The 21805-nt window shown below is 37.5% G+C and overlaps 1 protein-coding gene across 4 annotated transcripts in view; it reads right to left on the reverse strand.

Annotated features, from left to right (window-relative positions):
• HERC2 (HECT and RLD domain containing E3 ubiquitin protein ligase 2) overlaps positions 1–21805 on the reverse strand; it is a 268052-nt gene that overhangs the window by 235128 nt on the left and 11119 nt on the right. For all 4 annotated transcript variants that reach the window (XM_019438147.2, XM_019438149.2, XM_019438148.2 and 1 more), the window contains one exon: positions 20309–20423. In XM_019438147.2, the coding sequence (XP_019293692.2) occupies positions 20309–20423 (115 nt within the window). The remainder of the gene's footprint in view (positions 1–20308; positions 20424–21805) is intronic.

Consider the following 21805-nt stretch of genomic DNA (forward strand, 5'->3'; position numbering starts at 1 on the left):
AACAGGGGTTTGCAAAATTTTGGGGTTTTTGCACAAGTGTGAGAGAAGTGTCCTGGAATGAAAACCTGATTCTCCAAATTCAATCTTTTACAAGCAGTTAGGCATAAGATCAGTCAACATCTCTAACCTTCAGTTCTGCCATCAGTGAAAGCTCAGAAGCCCACCTCCAACCTGCTATATGACAGAGGAACACCAGCATCTGCATGGAGGACTTGGCCCCAGCTCGCATGTGTCATCCCATTTGCTCCTCACCAGACACAAATAATCTTACTAGATATGTAGACCCCAACCTCCTGGAGACTGACTGGCATTCTGTAGAGGAAGAGGCAGGTCACCAGAACCCCAAATCTTTCCTGTAACAACTCAGAAGATCATCACTATGAGTTACTGCACAAAACAGAAAATGCCAGAATACTGAGAAAATTTGGAGAGGGAGAGAGGGAAGGGAGAAGGGGAGGAAAGAGAGACAAAGACAGAGAATCAAAGGCTAGCACAGAAAGAAAAGGCAAGGTTAAAGCAGAGAATGGTTTCAAAGCATTACCCTCTGGGTTGTGGGCCCTGTACTGGTCCACTACACCCATCACTCCATTGCCCACGCCTCTGTCACAACAAAGATCCTGATCCCCAAGTCTGTAGAGAAAACATCCACGGCAGCAGTGGGCACAGCAAAGGGGTTAATTCAAGGCCAGTGTACACCAGGGTCCTTAAATCCTATAAAGCAACCAGTGCCATGAGGGAGGCTCCTAGCCCTGACAATACTGACTTGAAGCTCTTAGGAGGAAAAAAAAATTAAATTGAAACAAAGGTCCACAATTTGACCCAACTGGAACCCCAAAGTTTACTGAAAGAACTTATACAACAAAAAGATAAATGAGCTTTCATGACTCTATAATACAGGGTTCTTTTTATTCATACTCGGCTGTGTTGACTAAACTTGTTTACAATGAACATTATCATTCCATTAATTTAAAAATGTTTAGGGGCGCCTGTGTGGCTCAGCCAGTTAAGCATCTGACTCTTGATCTCAGCTCAGGCAATGATCTCACAATTCGTGAGGTCGAGCCCCATGTCCGCCTCTGCACGGACAGCATGAAGCCTGCTTGGAATTCTCTCTCTCCTCTCTCTCTGCCCCTCCCCTGCTTGTGCGCACACACTCTCTCTCTCAAATAAAACTTTTTTAAAAATTATTAAAAATATGTAAACCTACTTTTCATGTTTTTAATTTAAATTTTAGTTAACATACAATGCAATATTGGTTTCAGGAGAATTCAGTGATTTATCACTTACATACAACACCCAGTGGTCATCACAACAAGGGCTCTCTTTTAACACCCATCACCCATCAAGCACATCTCCCACCCACTTCCCTCCATCAACCCTAAGTTTGTTTCTATCGCTAAGATTCTCTGTGGTTTGTTTCCCTCTCTTCTCTTTTTCCCACCACTTCCCCTGTGTTCATGTTTCGTTTCTTAAATTCCACATGAATGAAATCATATGGTATTTGTCTTTCTCTAATTAACTTATTTCACTTAGCATAATACATTCTAGCTCCATCCACATCGTTTCAAATAGCAAGATTTCATTCTCTTGATGAAACACACTCCATCTTCCCTATCCATTCATCAGTCAACGGACATTTGGGCTCTTTCCACAGTTTGGCTATTGTTGATAATGCTGCTATAAACACTGGGATGCATGTACCCTTTCGAATCTTTATTTTTGTATCCTTTGGGTAAATACCAAATATTCAATTGCTAGATTGTAGGGCAGTTCTATTTTTAGTTTCTTGAAGAACCTCCATACTGTTCTCCAAAGTAGCTGCACCAGTTTGCATTCCCACCAACAGTGCAAGAGGGCTCCCCTTTCTCTGCATCCTTGCCAACACCTGTTGTTTCCTGAATTGGTAATTTTAGCCATTCTGACAGATGTGAGGTTAGATCTCATCATGGTTTTGATATGTATTTCCCTGAACATGAGTGATGTTGAGCATCTTTTCACGATCTGTTAGCCATCAGGATGTCTTCTTTGGAAAAGTGTCTATTCGTTCTTCTGCCTATTTCTTAACTGAGTTGTTTGTTTTTTGGGTGCTGAATTTGATAAATTCTTTATAGATTTTGGGTACTAACCCATTATCAGATATGTCATTTGCAAATATATTCTCACATTCTGTTAGGCTGCCTTTTAATTTTGTTGATTACTTCCTTCACTGTGCAGAAGCTTTTTATCTTGATGAAGTCCCAGTAGTTCACGTTTGCTTCTGTTTCCCTTGACTCTGGTGACATATCTACTAAGAAGTTGCTCTGGTCAAGCTCAAAGAGGTTGCTGACTGTGTTCTCCTCTAGGATTTTGATGATTTCCTGTCTCACATTTAGGTTTTTCATCCCTTTTGAGTTTATTTTTGTATAAGGTGTAAGAAAGTGGTCCAGGTTCATACTTCTGCATTTCGCCATCCAGTTTTCCCAACACCCATTGTTGAAGAGACAGTCTTTTTTCCATCGGCTATTCTTTCCTGTTTTGTCGAAGATGAGCTGACCAATATAGTTGTGGGTCCATTTCTGGGTTTTCTATTCTGTTCCACTGATTTTTGTGTCTGTGTTTGTGCTGGTACCATACTGTCTTGATGACTACAGCTTTACAATATAGCTTGAAATCCAGAATCATGATGCCACCAGTTTTCTTTTTCAGAACTGCTTTGGCTATTCCAGTCTTTTGTGGTTCCACACAAATTTTTTTGGGTTGTTTGTTTTAGCTCTGTGAAGAATGCTGGTGGTATTTTCATGGGGACTGAATTAAATGCGCAGACTGTTTTGGGTAGTATGGATATTTTAAGAATGTTTGTTCTTCCAATCCATGAGCATGGAATGCTTTTCCATTTCTTTGCGTCTTCTTCAATTCTTTCATAAGTCTTCTATAGTTTTCAGAGCACAGATCTTTTACCTCTTTAGTTAGGTTTATTCCTAGGTATCTTATTGGTTTTGGTGCAATTATAAATGGGACTGATTCCTTAATTTCTTTTTCTACTGCTTCATTATCAGTGTACAGAAATGCAACAGATTTCTGCATGTTGATTTTATATCCTACAACTTTGCTGAATTCAAGGATTAGCTCTAGCAATTGTTTGGTGGAGTCTTTCAGGTTTTCTACATAGAGTATCATGTTGTCCGCAAATAGTGAAAGTTTGACTTCTTACTTGCTGATCTGTATGCCCTTTATTTCCTTTTGTTGTCTGATTGCTTAGGCTTGGTCTTCCAATACTATGTTAAATAGTAAAGGTGAGAGTGGGCATCCTTGTCTTGTTCCTAACCGTAGGGGAAAGGCTCTCACTTTCTCCCTGAGGATGATATTAGCTGTGGGTCTTTCACATATGGCCTTTATGATGTTGAGGTTGTTTTATCTATTCCTACTTTGTTGAGAGTTTTTATCCAGAATGTATTTCATCAAATGCTTTTTCTGCATCTACTGACAGGATCATATGGTTCTTATCCTTTATCTTAGGAATGTGGTGTAGAAATAACCAGCCTTGCATCCCAGGAATAAATCCCACTTAATCATAATAAATAATTCTTTTCATGTACTGTTGAATTCTATTTGCTAGTATCTTGTTGAGAATTTTTATATATGTTACAGGTTCTGAATTAACTTTAGTATCTGCTAAAATGCACCAACTGGCAAACCTCCAGGGATTTTAATCAATAGTGGGGCTCAGATTACATTTATGCCTGGAGATCCCACTAAATGTAAACAAAGCACCCCCTATAATCTTAGGAAAATTACTACATATAATCTATAGGACAACAGGTATGCCTTATTTTAACCATCAGAACTACTGTCTTGCCTAAATTTCCCCTGGTCATAGCAACTACTGCCCTAAAATATCCCATCGTAGGCCTAGATGCTCTGACACAATGAATAATTAATTAAAATTAAGTATTTAGCAATTATAAATTGGCTTAACAAATATGGGACCTGTTATACAATGAACTTTGTCCTCCAAAAAGATGTTTTAGTTCTAATCTCCAGTACCTATGAATGTGACCTTATTTGCAAAAACGGTCTTTGCAGATAACCAAGTTAAGATGAAGCCATCAGAAGGGCACCTGGGTGGCTCAGTTGTCTGTGTGTATGCCTCTTGATTTAGGCTGAGGTCATGATCTCACTGTTTGTGGGTTCAAGCCCCACAGCAGGCTCTGCACTGGCAGTGCAGAGTCTTTTAGGATTCTCTCTCTCCCCCTCTCTCTGACCCTTCCTTGCTCACTCTATCTCTCTCTCTCTCTCAAAATAAACAAATGAGCATTAAAAAAAAATGTTTTAATGATGAAATCATTAGGGTGGGCCCTAATCCAGTATAACTAGTATCCTCACAAAAAGAGGAAATTTGAACACAGAACACAGATATACACAGAAGAAAGACAATGTGAAAACACAGGGAGACAATGTCATCTAGAAGCCAAGGAGAGAGGCTTGGAAGACCCTTCTCTCTTAGCCCTCAAAAGGATACAACCCAGTTGACACCTTGATTTCAGACTTGTAGACTGAAGAACTGTGAGACAATACGTTTCTGTTGTTTAAGCTTCCTAATTTGTAGTATTCTGTTACAGCAGGCCTAGGAAATTAATAACAAATACTCCTTTTTCACACCCTCAGAGACTTTTTCACTAAAGAGGCTTAGGAACTTACTAAGGAACTTACTTCCTAAACTTCCTTACTTGCAGGCCCCCTGGAGTCTCCGAACCACCTGTAACGACAACATGTTGCCCAGGGGCTTCAGATGTAAGGGTTCTTACCAGCCCTACACTATGCATCATTGGAGTGGAAACTGCTGGCCATATACTGAGTTTTCCTGGAAACAGAGGCTCCCAAAGAACCTGAGCCTATGACCGTCCACACTCAGCTCCCCACTATGCTTTGGGTCATGGAAGCAACCTCCCTACAAGCTTGACACAGCTATAACATGGAACCAAACCTGGGCCCCTTTGCCCACTTGTACAAGGGGGTGGACTCCCCTGTTCTCAGTCCCTTTTCTAATGCCACAATGCTGAAAGTCACCCCTCTCCATGGCTACTGGGGGAGCCCCTTAGATCAACTGAATGAACAGAACTTGGAGTTCACACACTTTATGGACAACATCTCTACCATCATATGTGATGGAGCTCAATGGAATGCTGCTGCTTTCATCCCCTTGTGAGGGTGTCCCTAAGAAAGGATGGGACCCAAAGGCCAGTACAATTAGCAAAACCTCTGACAGCTGTTTTAGCACTGGACTTTCTAACCAACAAATGGCCCCATATGCACATTTTTACAAACCTTTGAGCCATAGCCTCAGTGTTGATCTTTTGGGGGTAAAGAACTCCAAGAATCTCTTGCCTCACAGACATCGAAACTATAAATCAAGGTGGGGCACCTGGGTGGCTCAGTCAGTTAAGCGTCCAACTTTGGCTCAGGTCATGAACTCGAGGTTAGTGAGTTCGAGCCCTGCATTGGGCTCTGTGCTGACAGCTCAGAGCCTGGAGCCTGCTTTGGATTCTGTGTCTCCCTCTCTCTTCCTCCTCCACTTGCACTCCGTCTCTCTCTCTGTCTCTCAAAAATAAAGATTAAAAAAGAAAGAAAACTTGAAAATATAAATCAAGGTGATACATCCCTATGTATTATAAGGCCCCAATATGAGGCCTCACTTGTCTTATCCTTGTAAGGACAAGGACCATTACTCCTTACACCCCTCTGGAGTTGACCAAAGAATTCATTCCACTTCTCAGAATACACTATGCTGGGCTCTTTAGGAAAGCATTCAATGACACTTCCACCTCGCCTAGAAGAGGAGTCATCAAGTTTACTTGAGAAGCACAATAGACTCCTCAGAGAACTTCTATTTAAATTACTCACAATTGGCAAAAGGAATTTTTGTCACCATTGCCACAGGTAATGATTAACCTTAAATGAACGCCCCCTGGGGGCACATACTCCCACACCAATACCACAGGGGTCACTTGATGAACTATATTTACATAACAAAGGATAATTGTAAAGTTCACGTTTTTGACGTCCACCTCACCATATGGTCCTCTCCTTCCCCGGTCAAGTACGAACTCACTTCCTATGAAGCACTTTTCCCCCTAAAAGTCTCAGTCATCACCAAGGTTTAAACTGATGTCATGGCATCAAAAGGCCAATTATGGTATAAGGACTAAAATTAGGGTTCTACATGTTTAAAGTGCTGAAACAAAACAACTATTAACTAGAATTCTACATGTAGCAAATAGATCTATCATTCTCAAATGAAGAAAAACTAAGAGAATTTGTCATCAGCACCTATTTTAATAGAATTGCTAAAAAGATCTTAAGAACAAAGGAAACAATAGTAGAGGGGAATTTGGAACATCTGGAATAAATAATGAGCAATAGCAGTGATATATATAACAGTAAATAAATTATTCTTCTCTTAGGTTTCTTTACGTTCATTTGAAGACTGAAAGCAAAAATTTCAACATTGTCTAATAAGATTTTCAAAGCATGTGGAAGTAATATATAAATAATACAATTATAACATAAAGGGAGAAGAGTAAAGATACCTATAGGTGGTAAAGTTTCTACATTCAATTAAAGTGGTAAAATACTGATTTAAATAAACCAAAATGTTTAAGTACACATTTTGTAATCCCTTATAGCAACCATTAAAAAAACTATAAACAAATACACTCAAAAATCACAATAAAAAAATTGAAATGGAATACTAAAAAAATGTTCAAATACCCTAAAAGAGGCAGGTAAGGTAAACAGGAAAAAAAAGCAGAAAACAAGTAAAAAAACAAATAAAATGATATTCTTAAACCGAAACATATCATTAATTATACTACATATAAATAGTCTAAACACAAATTAAAAGACAAAGTGTCAGAACGGATTTTTTTAAATGACTCAATTATATGCCATCTCTAAAAATTCATTTAATATGTAATGATACAAGGCAACTAAAAGTAAATGAGTGGAGGGGTGCCTGCATGGCTCAGTCACTTAAGCGTCCATCTCTTGATTTCCACTTGGATCATGATCTCGTGGTTCATGAGTTCGAGTCCTGCATCAGGCTCTGTTCTGACAGCATGGAGCCTGCTTGGGATTCTCTCTCTCCTTCTCTTTCTGCCCCACCTCTGCTTGCATGCTTGCACGTTTGCGTGCGCTCTCTCTCTCAAAATAAATAAATAAACTTAAAAAAAAAAGTAAATGGGTGGAAAAAATATATACCAAGAAACACTAATCAAAAGAAAGGTGAAATGACTTTATTAATATGAGACAAAACAGATTCCACAGCAAAGAAAATTACCAGAGATGAAGAGCAATAATAATAAAGGGGTAAATTTTCAAGAAAACATAACAATCTTACATGCATATGAAGTTAACAATAAGCCATCAAAACACAAAATGAGAACTGCAAGGTAAAATGGACCAACTTACAATTATATTAGAGATATCTAAACTACCCTCTCAGTAATAGAACTAGTAGAAAGAAAACCGGCAATAATAAAGTACTGAAGATCATGACCTCAACCAAAAGTACAAAATCAACATTTTACACGTTGATCACCAAACTACAGCAGAAGTCATTCTTTTTAAAGTATACATTGAATAGTCACCAAGATAGACCACGTCTTGGGTCATAAAACAAATCTTAACAAATTTAAATGAGCTGAAATCAATTATACTAAGTATATATGGCCTGTCTATATGGCATATACTCAGAAATCAATTAACAGAAAGATAACAAGACAATGTCAAAAGACTGGGAAATTAACACATTTCAAAGTAATGCACAGGTTAAAATAGTCTCCAGGGAAATTTAAAAATATTTTGAATCAAATGAAAACACATCGAAATTTCTGGGGTGCAGTTAAAACAGTCTTTACAGGGAAATTTATAATATTAAATGCTTATGTTTACAAAAAAAAAAAAAAAAAACAAGGTCTGAAGTCAACAATCTAAACTTCCACCTTAAGAAACTAGAAAGAGAAAAGCAAAATAAACCCAAGGCAAGCAGAAAGAGGTGAATAATGAAGAGCAGAAATCAATAAAACTGAAAAGAGAAAAACAGAAAAATAAATCAATGAAACTAAGAGTTGATTTGTTGAAAAGATAAATAAAATTGATAAACTATGCACAAGACTGTTGGGAAAAGAAAAACAGAGAAAAGACAGTAATTACAAGTATCAGGAATGAAAGAAGGGTATCTCTAGAGCCAGTACAGATATTAAAAGGATAAGGGAATACTACATCAACTCTAAATACACAAATTCAACAACTTAGAGGATATACACCAGTTCCTCAAAGACCACAAACTACCAAAATTCACCCAAGAAGAACTGGATAAGCTAAATAGTGTGATAACTATTCAAGAAATTTAGTTCAGAGTTTAAAGCCTTCCAAACTAGAAATGTCAAGACCTAGAAGGTTTCAATGGAGAATTCAACTAAATATTTACAGAAGAAATTTATACCAATTCTACAATCTCTTCCAGAAAATGGGAGGAGGAACATTTCCCAGCTCATTTACCAAAACCGGACAAACAAAAGTACAGTTGACCCTTGAACAACACGGGGGGCAGGGGTGCCAACTTCCTGCCAGTTGAAAATTTGCATATAACTTTTTGACTCCTCAAAAAAATTATCTACTAATAACTTTTATTAGTAGATAGCCTACTGTTGACCAGAAGCTTTACTGATAATATAGTCAATTAACACATGTTTTGTATGTTATATGTATTATATACTACATCCTTACGATAAAGTAAGCTACAGAAAAAAAAATATTAGGAAAATGATGAGGAAGAGAAAATGCATTTACAGTACAACGCTGTAAACTATCTGCATAGAAGCAGACTCACACAGTTCAAACCCATGTTGTTCAAGGGTCAATCATACAAAAAATAACAGCTATAAATGAATATCCCTCATGAACATAGATGTAAAATTCTCAATAGAATATTAGTAAACTGAATCCAGCAATACATATAAAGAATAATACACCAAAACCAAGAGGAGTTTATCCCAGGAATACAATGCTGATTCAATATTTGTAAATCAATCAATGTAACCCCCCAACAGAAATAAGAATCACTTGATACTATCAATTGATGTATAGGCAATGATATCCACTCTCTTCACCCATATTTGATACTGTACTATAAGTCCTAGTTAATGCAATAAGGCAAGAAAAATTGGAAAAAAAAAAAAACTGTTCCTATTCAAAAACAACATGACTGCCTTCATGAAAATCCCAAGAAACATTCTACAAGCACTGCCTAGTGAATTTAGCAAGGTCACAGGAGACAAAGCCAACACGCAAAAATGTAATATATAGTATCATCTACATATTTTCTACATAACAGACATAATGTAGAAGACATACTATATAATATCAACATACAGTTGGAAAGCAAAAAAAATTTAAAACATTTACAATAGCTCCAGAAGAAGTAAATACTTAGGTACAAACTAACAAAATATGTATAGGAAATGTATGCAGAAAAGTACACAATCCTGATGAAAGAAATAAAACACTACCTAAATAAATGGAGATATACTACGTTCATGAATTGAAAGACAAAATATAGTAATGACGTTAATTCTCCCCAAACTGATCTATAGATTTAACAGAATACCAATCAAAAGCCCAGCAAGTTTTTTGTAGATATTAGAGAAGCTGATTCTAAAATTTACATATAAAGCAAAAAAACTAGGATAAATAAAACAATTATGAAAAGAAACAATAAAGTTGGAAGAGTCAATTTTAATACTCAGTACTCAGCCACAGTCCTAAAACCAATTCTAATACTATAAAGCCACAGTAAGCAAACAGTGTGGCATTAGCAAAGGGATAGACACATATCAATGCAACAGACTGGAAAGTCCAGGAATAATCACATACAAATTAAGTCAATTCATTTTTTACAAAGTACAAAAGCAATTCAATAGGAAAAAATAGTATTAGAAAAACTGGATAACCATGTGCAAAAATAAAAAATAACTTCAACCCAAACCTTGTACTTTATACAAAAATTTACTCAAAATGGACTAATGGTCTAATAATAAAATGAAAAACTATAAAACTCTTAGAAGAAAACATAGGAGAAAATCTTCATTGCCAGACAACAGGCAAAAAAATTCTTAGACATGAGATCAAAAGCACAATCCATAAAAGAAAAAATTATAAAATACACTATTAAGAGAATAAAAAACCAAGGTACAGACTGAGAGAAAATATTTACAAATCATGTATCTGAGAAAGGACCTGTAATGAGAATACAAACCATAAAAAAAATTCTCAAAACTAAATAAAAAGAAAACAACCTAATTAACCAATTAACAAATATTGTAAACAGAAACTTCATCAAACAGGATGTAAGGATGACATGAAAGGGTATTTAACGTTATGTGCCATTAAGGAAATGCAAAATAAAACCAAGATGAGCTCCTACTACATAATTGTAAGAATAGTTGAAATTAAAAGTACTGGTGATACCAAGTGCTGACAAGGATACAGAACAACAGGCACTAACACACAGTGCTGGAGGGAAGGCAAAATAATAAAGCCACTGTGAAAAAAAATTTTGGCAGTTTTGCATGAAGTGAAACATACACTTAGTATATAGCCCAACAGTCATACATCTCTAGGTATTTATCCTAGAGAAATGGAAACTATATTCATGCAAAATTTGTACAGAAATGTTCATAGCAGATTATAATTACCAAAAAAAAAAAAAAAATAGAAACAACCAAAATGAATAAATACTGTGGTACAAACCATGGAATATTACTCTAATACAAAGAACTATTGGTACACACTTTGGATGAATCTTAAAGATATAACTAGTGAGTAAATAAAGCCAATTTCAAAATGTTATATTACATATAATTCCATTTATATGACAATTCTCAAAAAGGCAAAACTACAGTGATGGACAACAGATGAGTGGTTACCAGGGATTAGGGGTTGGGGAAATGTGTGACACAAGGGAACAACACAAGGGAGTTTTTCTAAGGACAATGAAACTGTTCTGAATCGTAATCACAATGATGGCTACATGAATCTATATATGTCTTTAAAACTTATTGGGGCGCCTGGGTGGCTCAGTCGGTTAAGCGGCTGACTTCGGCTCAGGTCATGATCTCGCAGTCTGTGAGTTTGAGCCCCGCGTCGGGCTCTGTGCTGACAGCTCAGAGCCTGGAGCCTGTTTCGGATTCTGTGTCTCCCTTTCTCTCTGACCCTCCCCCGTTCATGCTCTGTCTCTCTCTGTCTCCAAAATAAATAAACGTTAAAAAAAATATATATATAAAACTTATTGAACTGAACATCTAAAAGGAATAAATTGCACCATATTACTTTTAAAAATAAAAATTGTTTAAATGGTTTTCCCTAAAATTACAGTAAAATTTCAATTAAGTTCAACAAACATGTATTTACCACCCAGCACATCAAAGTACCATGGTAAACACTTTTATACAAAAGTAAAAGATACCTTCTATAGCCCTAAAGAACTTCTAGAAAATACATATCACATACATAACTAATCAATACAAATCAGGCTTTGGTCCTGAGTGACTTATCAAGGACCAGGGAAGACAGCTGGAAAAGAGTCTGGAAGAAGCACTTTCAGGCAATGAGCTATGTCCTGAAAGCTAGAGCAGGACATGGCCTTGGGCCAGTTAAGACATGAGGAAATGTATTAAGGATAGGGGGAAAACAGTTTGCATCTGCAGTAGATAACCCTCTATCTTGACCTGAGAAACTAAACACTAATTTAAATAAGTGATTTATTTAGCCCCTTATTTTAACCTAATAACACGGGAAGTATGAGAACAAAGTAGTATCTTAAGAAACAAGATACATTTAATTTTAGAAATGATACCCCAAAAAGCAGGATATTAAGGGGGGGGGGGGGGGGGACAGCTAACGAAAAATGAAAATAAACCAATGTGTACTACATAGTTTGGCATCTAGCCAAACAATATTATCCTTTTTAAGCTTTACAAATGACCTTTCACGGAGACAGGCTTTGGTGTCTCTCATTCACATATGTAGAAACTGTGCTTCCCAGAGTAGGTCCTAGCCAGGGAAACAGAGCTGGGGCTAGAACACAGTGTTGGCTCTAACTGCTAGGCCCTGGGTTTCCACTGTGGGGTCCACTGACAGAGCCAGGGGCCAACTCTAGCCCAAGTCCAATTTGTGTTTGACCCAAAGGCTAAAAAAAGATTTTACTTTTTGTTTTTAGAGAAAGAAAGAGGGTAGGGGAGAGGGCCAGAGGTCAGAGAGAGAGAGAGAATCTCAAGCAGGCTCCATGCTCAGGGTAACGCAAGGCTCGATCCCATGACCCTAGAATCATGATCTGAGCCAAAACCGAGAGTCAGACACTCAACTGACTGAGCCACCTAGGCACCCCATGATTTTATGTTTTTAAATGACTGAAAAATAATCAAAAGAATAATAATATTTTGTGATATTAACATTATATGAACTTCACATTTTGGTCTGTTAATAAAGTTTTATCGGCACATAGCCACATCCATTTGCTTAATTTTGCCTTTGGCTGCTTTGGTACAACAGCTGCAGGGTCTCATACTTACCTCATAGTTATGGTCCACAAGGCTTAAAATATTTACTATCTGACCCTTTACAGAAAATTGGCCAACGCCTGACCTATACTATTCTAAAATTTTACAAATAAGAATACAAAATGATCATTTTAAACTGGGTATACTGGTCATATAATCTCTTGTCCAGGATGAAAAGCTTTGACAGTCACCAGGAAGCAGACAAGAAGTATCACTTAAGCATACCTCAAGTTTTATTCTCAGGGGCATAAATGAGAACATTTACAACAGCAAAGGCAGAATGAAGTCACTAGAGGTTAAGAAAACAACAGAGAAGAATAATTAAAACAATAAGAATTAGCATGACCAGAGACAACATCACATTCGCTTCAGTATTTGTCTGCTCTCCTTTTTATGGATGCAGGGTTAAAAGTTTACAGAGAGAAAATAAACAGAACACAAACCGCCCAAACACATCACAAATCATGGAAAGCTGGGAAGAAGGAGAAACTGGAGAAGCTGACCTTCCAAGACCATATACCTGAGAGGCCACTGAAGGGGGAGACCTCTGCCAGCTGGTCCCTGAAAATGGAATTAGGGGAGTGCCTGGGTGGCTCAGTTGGTTAAGCGTCTGACTTCGGCTCAGGTCATGATCTCACGGTCAGTGGGTTCGAGCCCTGCGTTGGGCTATGTGCTGACCACTCAGAGCCTGGAGACTTCTGTGGATTCTGTGTCTCCCTCTCTCTCTGCCCCTCCCCTGCTCACATGTGTGCTCTCTCTCAAAAAAAAAAAAGGATTTTTTTAAATGAGTAAAAAAAAAAAAAAAAAAAAAAAGAAAGTGGAACTAGGACTGGATGACCTGAGGACTTTAAGACCTTTCTGTCCAGTTACAGTGAGGAAGTTTTTACAAACCATCCAAAGTGATTTCCATTCAAGTTGCTATATCCAGGACCTACAGAAGGATGAGTGCCAAGGTATGAAGGCTTGGCACCCAGGGGCAGCAGCAGCCTAGAGTCAGAAGGCACTTCTGTGGGGGACACAGCAGGAGGGGTATACGTGTAACAGTCTTGGGCCACCATCAGGAAAATCAGCATTTCACCATCCGAGAAGGTTCACTTGGGTTTTGTTTTTACCTTAATCACTAACTTTAAGAAATCTTGTTCACTATCAATTGCTTCTGAAAAATAGATTGCAGGAGGGGCGCCTGGGTGGCTCAGTCAGTTAAGCATCTGACTCTTGGTTTCCACACAGGTAATGAGATCTCATGGTTCATGAGATCAAGCCCCGCAACAGTCTCTGCGCTGACAGATTGGTGCCTGCTTGGGATTCTGTCTCCCTCTGTCTCTGCCCCTCTCCCGTTCTCTCTCTCTCAAAAAATAAACTATAGATAGATAGACAGACAGACTGATTGATTGTAGGAGAAAACTATGGGTAACTAAGCACATTAGTGAGGGTTCTCCACAGAAAGAGAACCAAAAGAATGTATAGGAGAGGGAGAGAAAGGGAAAGAGGGAGGCAGAAGCTATTTATTTTAAGGAACTGGCTCATACAATTATAGAAGTGCAAGCCCCAAATCTTCAGGGCAGGCTGGCAGACTGGAGACACAGGAACCAGTTATGTTAGTTTGCATCCAAAGGAAATGTGGAGGCAGAATTCATTCTTGCTGAAGGTCAGTCTTTTTTCTATTCATGCTCTTCAACTGCTTGGGATAAAGCCCACCCACATTATAGGGTAATCTGCTTTACTCAAAGTCCATCAATTTACATGTGAATCTCATCCAAAAAACACCTTCTCAGAAATAACCAGAATAGTATTTGACCAAACATCTGGGCAACATGGCCCAGCAAGGTTGATACATAATTTAACCATCACACTAAGGGTCCCAACTAATCAAATACTAGTTAAAAAAAGATACTGTATTATGTATTTGTATGACACTGAAATTTTTTTCTACTTACAAAGAAGTACAATTTTAAGAGAGATTAGACGTGACAACTTTCTAATAGACCATAAACACATGGAGGGGCTCTGGGTGGAGGGAATGGGCTAAATGGGTAAGGGGCATTAAGGAAGACACTTGTTGGGATGAGCATTGGATGTTATACACAGGGGATGAATCACTGGAATCTCCTCTTGAAATCATTACAGCACTGTATGCTAACTAACTTGGATGTGAATTATAAATAAATAAATAAATAAATAAATAAATAAATAAATAAATAAAATAAAAAGAACACAAACATAGAAGTGATCATTCCAATTTCCCTTGATATTCTTTTGCATTATTAAAAAAAAATTTTAATGTTTATTTATTTTTGAGAGAGAGACAAGAGCACGAGCGGGGGAGGAGCAGAGAGAGAGGGAGACACAGAATCTGAAACAGGCTCCAGGCTCTGAGCTGTCAGCACAGAGCCCGACAAGGGGCTCGAACGCACAAACCATGAGATCGTGACCCAAGCCGAAGCCGGACACTCAACTGACTGAGCCACCCAGGTGCCCCAATATTCTTTTGCATTATAAAGATACAGTGCAACTATCTCTTATGTCTAGCTCATTATTAGTAATGTAATACATGTAACATGGCAACCTTACAATTTAAAGAGTTCAGAATAAATAAAAAGATACCTATGTTCATTTAACAGGAAAATTTCATTCTCCAGTAAAAAAAACGATCAAACCAATAACTGGATTTTAAAAGATGGAGAAATAAAATTAAGGAAGAATACTCAGAAGGATGGATAGCAGAGTAAAAAAGCTCAAAGCATTCACTTGAATGATACATAAAAGGTCACTTATCCTCTGTGTCCCATCCTTCTTAGGGGAATTTGTACACCCCTCTTCGGCCTGAAGCTGAAAGTACTCACTAATTCACAACACAGATTACTTATTTATGGGATCCCTCCTGTGTGCCAGCATTCTGCTTGGTGGTGGGGGTACATACCATGGTGAAAAAACAGAGCTTGTCCCCACGGGTCATAGCCATTATAGAGTTGTTATAGGCAGGGTGAGGAATGTAAATGTGAAGGCATAGCAGGGTGAGGGGATGTGAACAAGGCATAAGGCCTTGGCACCTGATCTCAGGGACCTTCCCTGGAAGCTTCTTGAACCACCCTATTACGTTTTCTTCATATGTTTGCTTTCTGCTACCCCTTTGTTTTGTATTGGTTGTCCCAAAGAAAAAAATCTCTACTACTAAATAAGTAGCACTTTCCCACATAGAATTCAAATTCACATATTATCTGCCTTGGTTTACAAAATCTGTAAAAATGTGTCAGAATTTACCAAGTTGATCAAGAAACAAAAGTGTGAGCCCTTTACTACTAGACTGGGTTTCCTCTCTGTAACCACTTCTCCATGCCAGCTGGGAAAAGTCAGAGCATAGACATTCCCCTCTAGAGCCCAGGTCAGATTCCTGTGGAAACTGTTTGATACCATCTTCTCAGGATCAGACTCAAAATTCTGAACTAAAAATTGTCAAGGTGTTTTTACATCCCAATGGTCTTTGGCACTTTCCAGATGACCAGAATAACAAACATGGGCTCCCACATCACAGAATTCATGATGAAATGCTCACAAGCAAAAGGAAGGCTGAACATAAAATTAGGTAGAGTTGGGATGTTCCTTATTTATTAGCTCACTACTATCATTAGAGTTTCCCTGTGCTCTAGGCCCACAGTATGGGAAGAGCTAGCAAATCAAAAAGAGAAAATTAAGATGCCTGATTTCATACAAGTAGCATGTTATATGAACAAACACTCTGTAGTTCCCAGGACAGTGAGAGACCCTAGAGATGCATCCATGCCTCGCTGCCCTTGCTATGTTCTAACCCCCAGGGTGAACAAACAAATCACACACAGCCACGAAGCCCATCATGCCAAGAATTTTACTCCTGTCCATTCTGATACTGTTGCTAAGTATAATCAATTAACCAGAGCTTTATGTCTTATCTGCTTCCTTCCAAAGGTGAAGGCCAGAAATGGTTCTTCAATAAACAAGAACACAGAGCCTCAGTGGAACTACTAATCCTGTAGGGAACAGACTCCAGCAGAAGCTGACATCACCCCTGCCAGTAGACACCAGGCAGACTCCCAGAGGTGGGTTACGCTTTCCATAAAGGACTCGAGATCCAAAGCAACAAGAACTAATTATAGAGAACAGAATAAGTTTATGAGGGAAATCTAATTGTGGTCATTTGCTTTGGAATATGGTTGGTTTTCTTTAATATTCTTATTTCCTAAGCAGCACGTGAGGAGGTTCTTTTCCTTTCCTCTGCATCTCTAACTCCCAAAGCAATAGACTGTGCCTTAAAAGAAAACATGACACACTCTTTGAAAAGCAAGCATCATCCTTGGGACTTTGGAAACATGTTAGCAATGCAAATTCCCAGGCCCCATCCCAACTCTAAGAAATTCGAGACTCTGGAGGAAGGGCCAGCCATGGGTGTCTAACCAAGCCCTCCAGGTTATTCTAATGAGCAACAGAGGTTGAGACTCCTTGGGCTAGGGAATCAGGATTTAATTCTTTGAGTTCCCACTCAAGTTCCCACTCAGGACAGAGTCTTCTTTAATTTTCCTAATATTCACGGCCCTCTGTGCAGTGGCTTTCAAACTTCAAAGTATAAACATGTCACCCAGGGAATGTGTCCACTGCATCAACAAGCATACTTCCCAGGATTTAGATGCAGCAGGGCACCTAAAAGAGTACATTTCACTACAGTCTGGCACAACACACTTCTGCTGCTTCCTGCTCACTGCTCCCTGTCGCCCCTGCACATCCACTGCCAGTCCTGCTTTCCACAGTCCTCCACCTGGAGGCCAGTGCCCACTTCTCCTACATAACCTCACATACCACCATCCCTCAAACCCAGACCAGGTCTCCATAACTGTTGCTCAAACTTCAGCCAACACTACCCCTGATCTGCTCACACTCTTTTTTTTGCCCAAATAATCATGAATTATTGTGGGAAAAAGCCCACATTTAATGTTTTACAACTCCAAAGAAAAGTTATAAAACAGCAGGAAAGCTGCCAATCAGCATAGGATATAATGGAAACATTCATGTTCAAATAAATAATCTCTGAGCTCTTAAAAACACATAAAGAGTACTGACTAGACACCCACATACACACACTCAAAACAATTATCACACTTATACACAACATGAACTCATCAGCTCCATGGAACTACAAGAAGTTGATCCTGGTGTCAATAAATAATATCTGTAGTATAAAAGAAATAGCAGCGAAACTTTGTCAAGAGGCCTCGCTTCAATTTCCAGCTCTTCCCCTATTATTTGTGCAAACTGTGCCTTCCGTTTGTTGGTAAAGTTGAAGATAAAAGGAAATAATGAGAAAATACTTTCAAGAAAAAAATATAGCAGCTAAGCAAAGTACTGGGTAATATTTCTACTACCTGCATAGACTAAAAAGGTTTACAATAAATTAAAGAGCTCATGCTTAAATTCTTCATACAAGGCAGCCCTAAGTAAATATAAAAAATAAGCTTAGCATATCTTTTAGTAGCCTCTTAACTTTCTTGTTTTAATATCCTATTCCCTCCTCTACTTTCCCTCAAAATAATAAATACAAACAACCCCACATAGGGTGTTAATTAGAAACATTCACTTGAAAAAGTATGAGACCATAATCCAGCCTGTCTTTTGTGGGGGAATATCCCCAAAAATTAACAAAAAATTGTACTACATGGGAGGCAGCTTTCTTTCCTCAACAGTAGGACTAGCAAGTTCTACATCTGATTGCAAAAGAAAGTAATAAAGTTTATTCCTGGGGAAATAGAAATTATTAAAAGCCACTATTTCCCAGAAATAAGCCATGAAAGAATCAAACTTGACAACAATAAAAACCTATCCTAGCATGGCTGTTTGTGGAAGAAAGAAACAGATCCTTTCCCAAAGAAAGTAATCTTTGAAAATACAACAAGGAATACTGTGTATCTAAAGAACTTCTACTCTAATCTGTATTTTCCTCATAATCAGCTACAATACCATCAACATACATAGTCTTCTAAATGGAATTTGGTATAGATATAAACCTATCTGTGAAAAAAGTATTTTCTAACAATAAAAAGCACACATCAGGCCACACCTAAAATAGAAACTTTTACTGAATACCAAAAAAATGATCCCCAAAAAACTATTCAATTGGGACCTACGTTAAAAAAAAAAATTATGCTTTGCTTTCTAACCATATGACTTTCAAAAGAAGAAAACATATTCATCAAATATAATCAGAAATATACTTTGAATTTTTCCAAGTAAATAGTTTTTCTCAGAGCATCTTTTAGAATGAGTGTTTCATAAAAAAAAAAATTGGGGGAAATATTGTTTAATTCATTAACAAATACTGGAGGGGTGGGAAGAAGAGATGGGAAACTTTTTTTTTTAAACGTAATGAACCACTGAAACTATTAATAAATTACAGAGTGAAAGAGGCCAGACACAAAAGAACAAACTACTACATCATTCCATTTACATGAAGTTCTAGAACAGGCAAAACTAATCAACAGAAAGAAAGATCAGACCCATGTCTGCATCTAGAAAGTGGGGTCTGGGAGGGGCCAGGAAGGGGCACAAGGGAATTTTCTAAGTGGGAAGTAATGTTGAGAGAGGTTTAGGTTACACAAGTTACATTTGTCAAAACTTGTGGAATAATAAAACATATGCATTTCATTATGCATGTATTTTACTGAAAGACAAAAAGCTAAACTGAACTCAATCAAGTAAATGATATGCATGAAGTAAGGGAGCCAGGTAAGATGCACCAATGGACAGAAGAATGGAGATCCACAGACCCCTGAGATAAACAAGTGAAGAGAAACACTTGTGGTAGGATCTGTGGGGTTTGCAACTGCTCACTATGTAGATATGTCAGTTGTTCTGGGTGTATGGAAATTTTCACAATGAAATGCCAGGAAAAAAAGAGAAAATTCTAGCTGTTGTAACCAAAAAAATATACCAATGTTTTCCAGTGTATTTTCAAATGGACACTATCTCAATTCATTCTACAAAGAGGATAAGAACTACTTTCCAAAGTAGTATTTTTATCCACCTTGATGGCTTTCAAATAGTGGGACTAACAAACTTCAGCAACTTCAGCAGATCTCAAGTGGGTTTTTGAGATTCTACATTTCTGGGGTGGGTACAGGCATCCATTTCTTTTTAAAGACTCAAAAGTTTCTGAGCCACAGCCAAGGTCGAGAACAACTAAATGACAGAGTCTTGTTGACTTTTCATAACAACAGGCCTAAACAAGAGTGTTTGCTGGTATTTCTCTGCAAAAAATACAAGATACAATGAAATAAGGGGCCAAGTCCAGTCCACAGGCCAAAGGCTTACAAAAAGTGTTTTATATATTCCCATAGAAGAGTCAGATAGGAAAAATTTCAGGAATAATTGTATCTCCTCACTCTTATAATAATTACTATTTATAGTTTGACAAGGCAAGATATATTGTAAAACTTAAAAGAAGAAATATTAACTGAGGAAGGACACCAGAGCAAGGTAGCTTTGCAATGAAAAGACCTTCATTTACAAAGAACAATGAAATCCAGGTAGCTCATAATTAACTGTAATTTAGACAACAATCACCAAAGAGAAAACAAAATTTCAGAGTTATGTTCAGGTACTCATATTCCCATTGCACATTCCAAAATTTCTATAAACTACAATTTATAAAGGTCTTTACAAAATGAAAACTACTAGTGAAAGGTCCTTACCTTTTCTAGAAGGAAGCTCTCCATTCTGGTTTAATTCTGTCCCAGTATATACAATTTCTCCATCTTTAACCATTTCATTCCACAGGCCACAGAGCCCATCTCGTGTGAAAGCAAGCTGGTAACGATAAATAATAAACTTACAGAATGATTATACTCACAATGCAATTCTTAAAGAATTAGATGATTTTTTTAAAAATTTCATTTCCTCTTTTTTATTCAATCATCAACATTTAATAAAAATCATCCCAAAAAATATAGTTAAGTGAAAAAGGCACAGAGCATAACAGTATACATACCATGCTAACTTGCATAAGACACAAGAAAAAAGACACACACATACGCACTCTGGAAAGATAAACCAGAAACAAATAATAATAATTATCTACAGGGAGACAAGGAGGGGAACATGGGCAGTAGAGATGAATGAAAGATTTTGAATAAACTTTATATATTTTTACTTCTAAAACAGAGCAATGATTTTGATCTTCAAAAATTAAAATTCAATATAAAAAGGCAAAATCTACAACTGGTAACAAGCAAATTAACCTACATTTATCACAAAGAAAAGCATCTCAGGGGCCTTTTCAATTATACATCATTAGTCAAATATACTCTAAGGGAAAAAATATCTTAAACTTTACTCATTGGTCTTATCAATAATCATAATATTGACTTTAATTAAAATCTTAAAACTACCTCATATATATTGTATGATACAGCAGTGTTAACATAATAAAACGTGTTTACAGCAGTTATGTTAGTTTTACTAGATATGAATGTTTTAAGTATAAAAGATAAAATCAAGGACATTTTTAAGAACAAACTGAACTGGAAATCTCAATATGAATTTATACTTGAATATATGTGTTTCGTTTTGGAAAGGACCTAGAATCAATGACACTCTGAGAGCAATTAGTACTCCCAGCACCCACGTATCAGTTTTTAAATCTCACTTCCCACTGAACAAAATCTGGGCTCTTAGGAAAAAAGGCTGATTCAAGGGTCAGGGCAACAAGATGAGCCTGGAATATTTTGTGTTTGCACCAAAAAAGCTCGTTAAGGACTTATGGGGAATCCACTGACCAAATTTAAAACAATTTTGAGCATCAAAATACATAACTGCAGTGGACTGCAAAAGTAAATAAAAACACATGAGTCCATGGTAATATTCAAAGAAAAAAAACCAAAAATAACTCTCACTTGTCAGTACTTAGGAGTCAGAAAGGCTTCCCAGAGCAAGCAGCCAATGAGGGACAGGGGTGGACACCCAGAGAAGGCACCCATTGAAAACAGAAGCCCTCATATCATACACACAAGACACTTTACACTAAAACAGACACATCTGTTTGGCCATCTTTTTTTATTATTATTTTTAATGTTTATTTATTTTTTGAGAGAGAGAGACCGTGTGAGCAGGGTAGGGGCAGAGAGAGAGAGAGGGAGACACAGACTCTGAAGCAGGTCCCAAGCTCCAAGCTGTCAGCACAGAGACTGATG

Source organism: Panthera pardus, unplaced genomic scaffold (assembly GCF_024362965.1).
Source record: "Panthera pardus isolate Hobbes unplaced genomic scaffold, ASM2436296v1 HiC_scaffold_24, whole genome shotgun sequence".
In the NCBI taxonomy this organism is placed as follows: domain Eukaryota; kingdom Metazoa; phylum Chordata; class Mammalia; order Carnivora; family Felidae; genus Panthera; species Panthera pardus.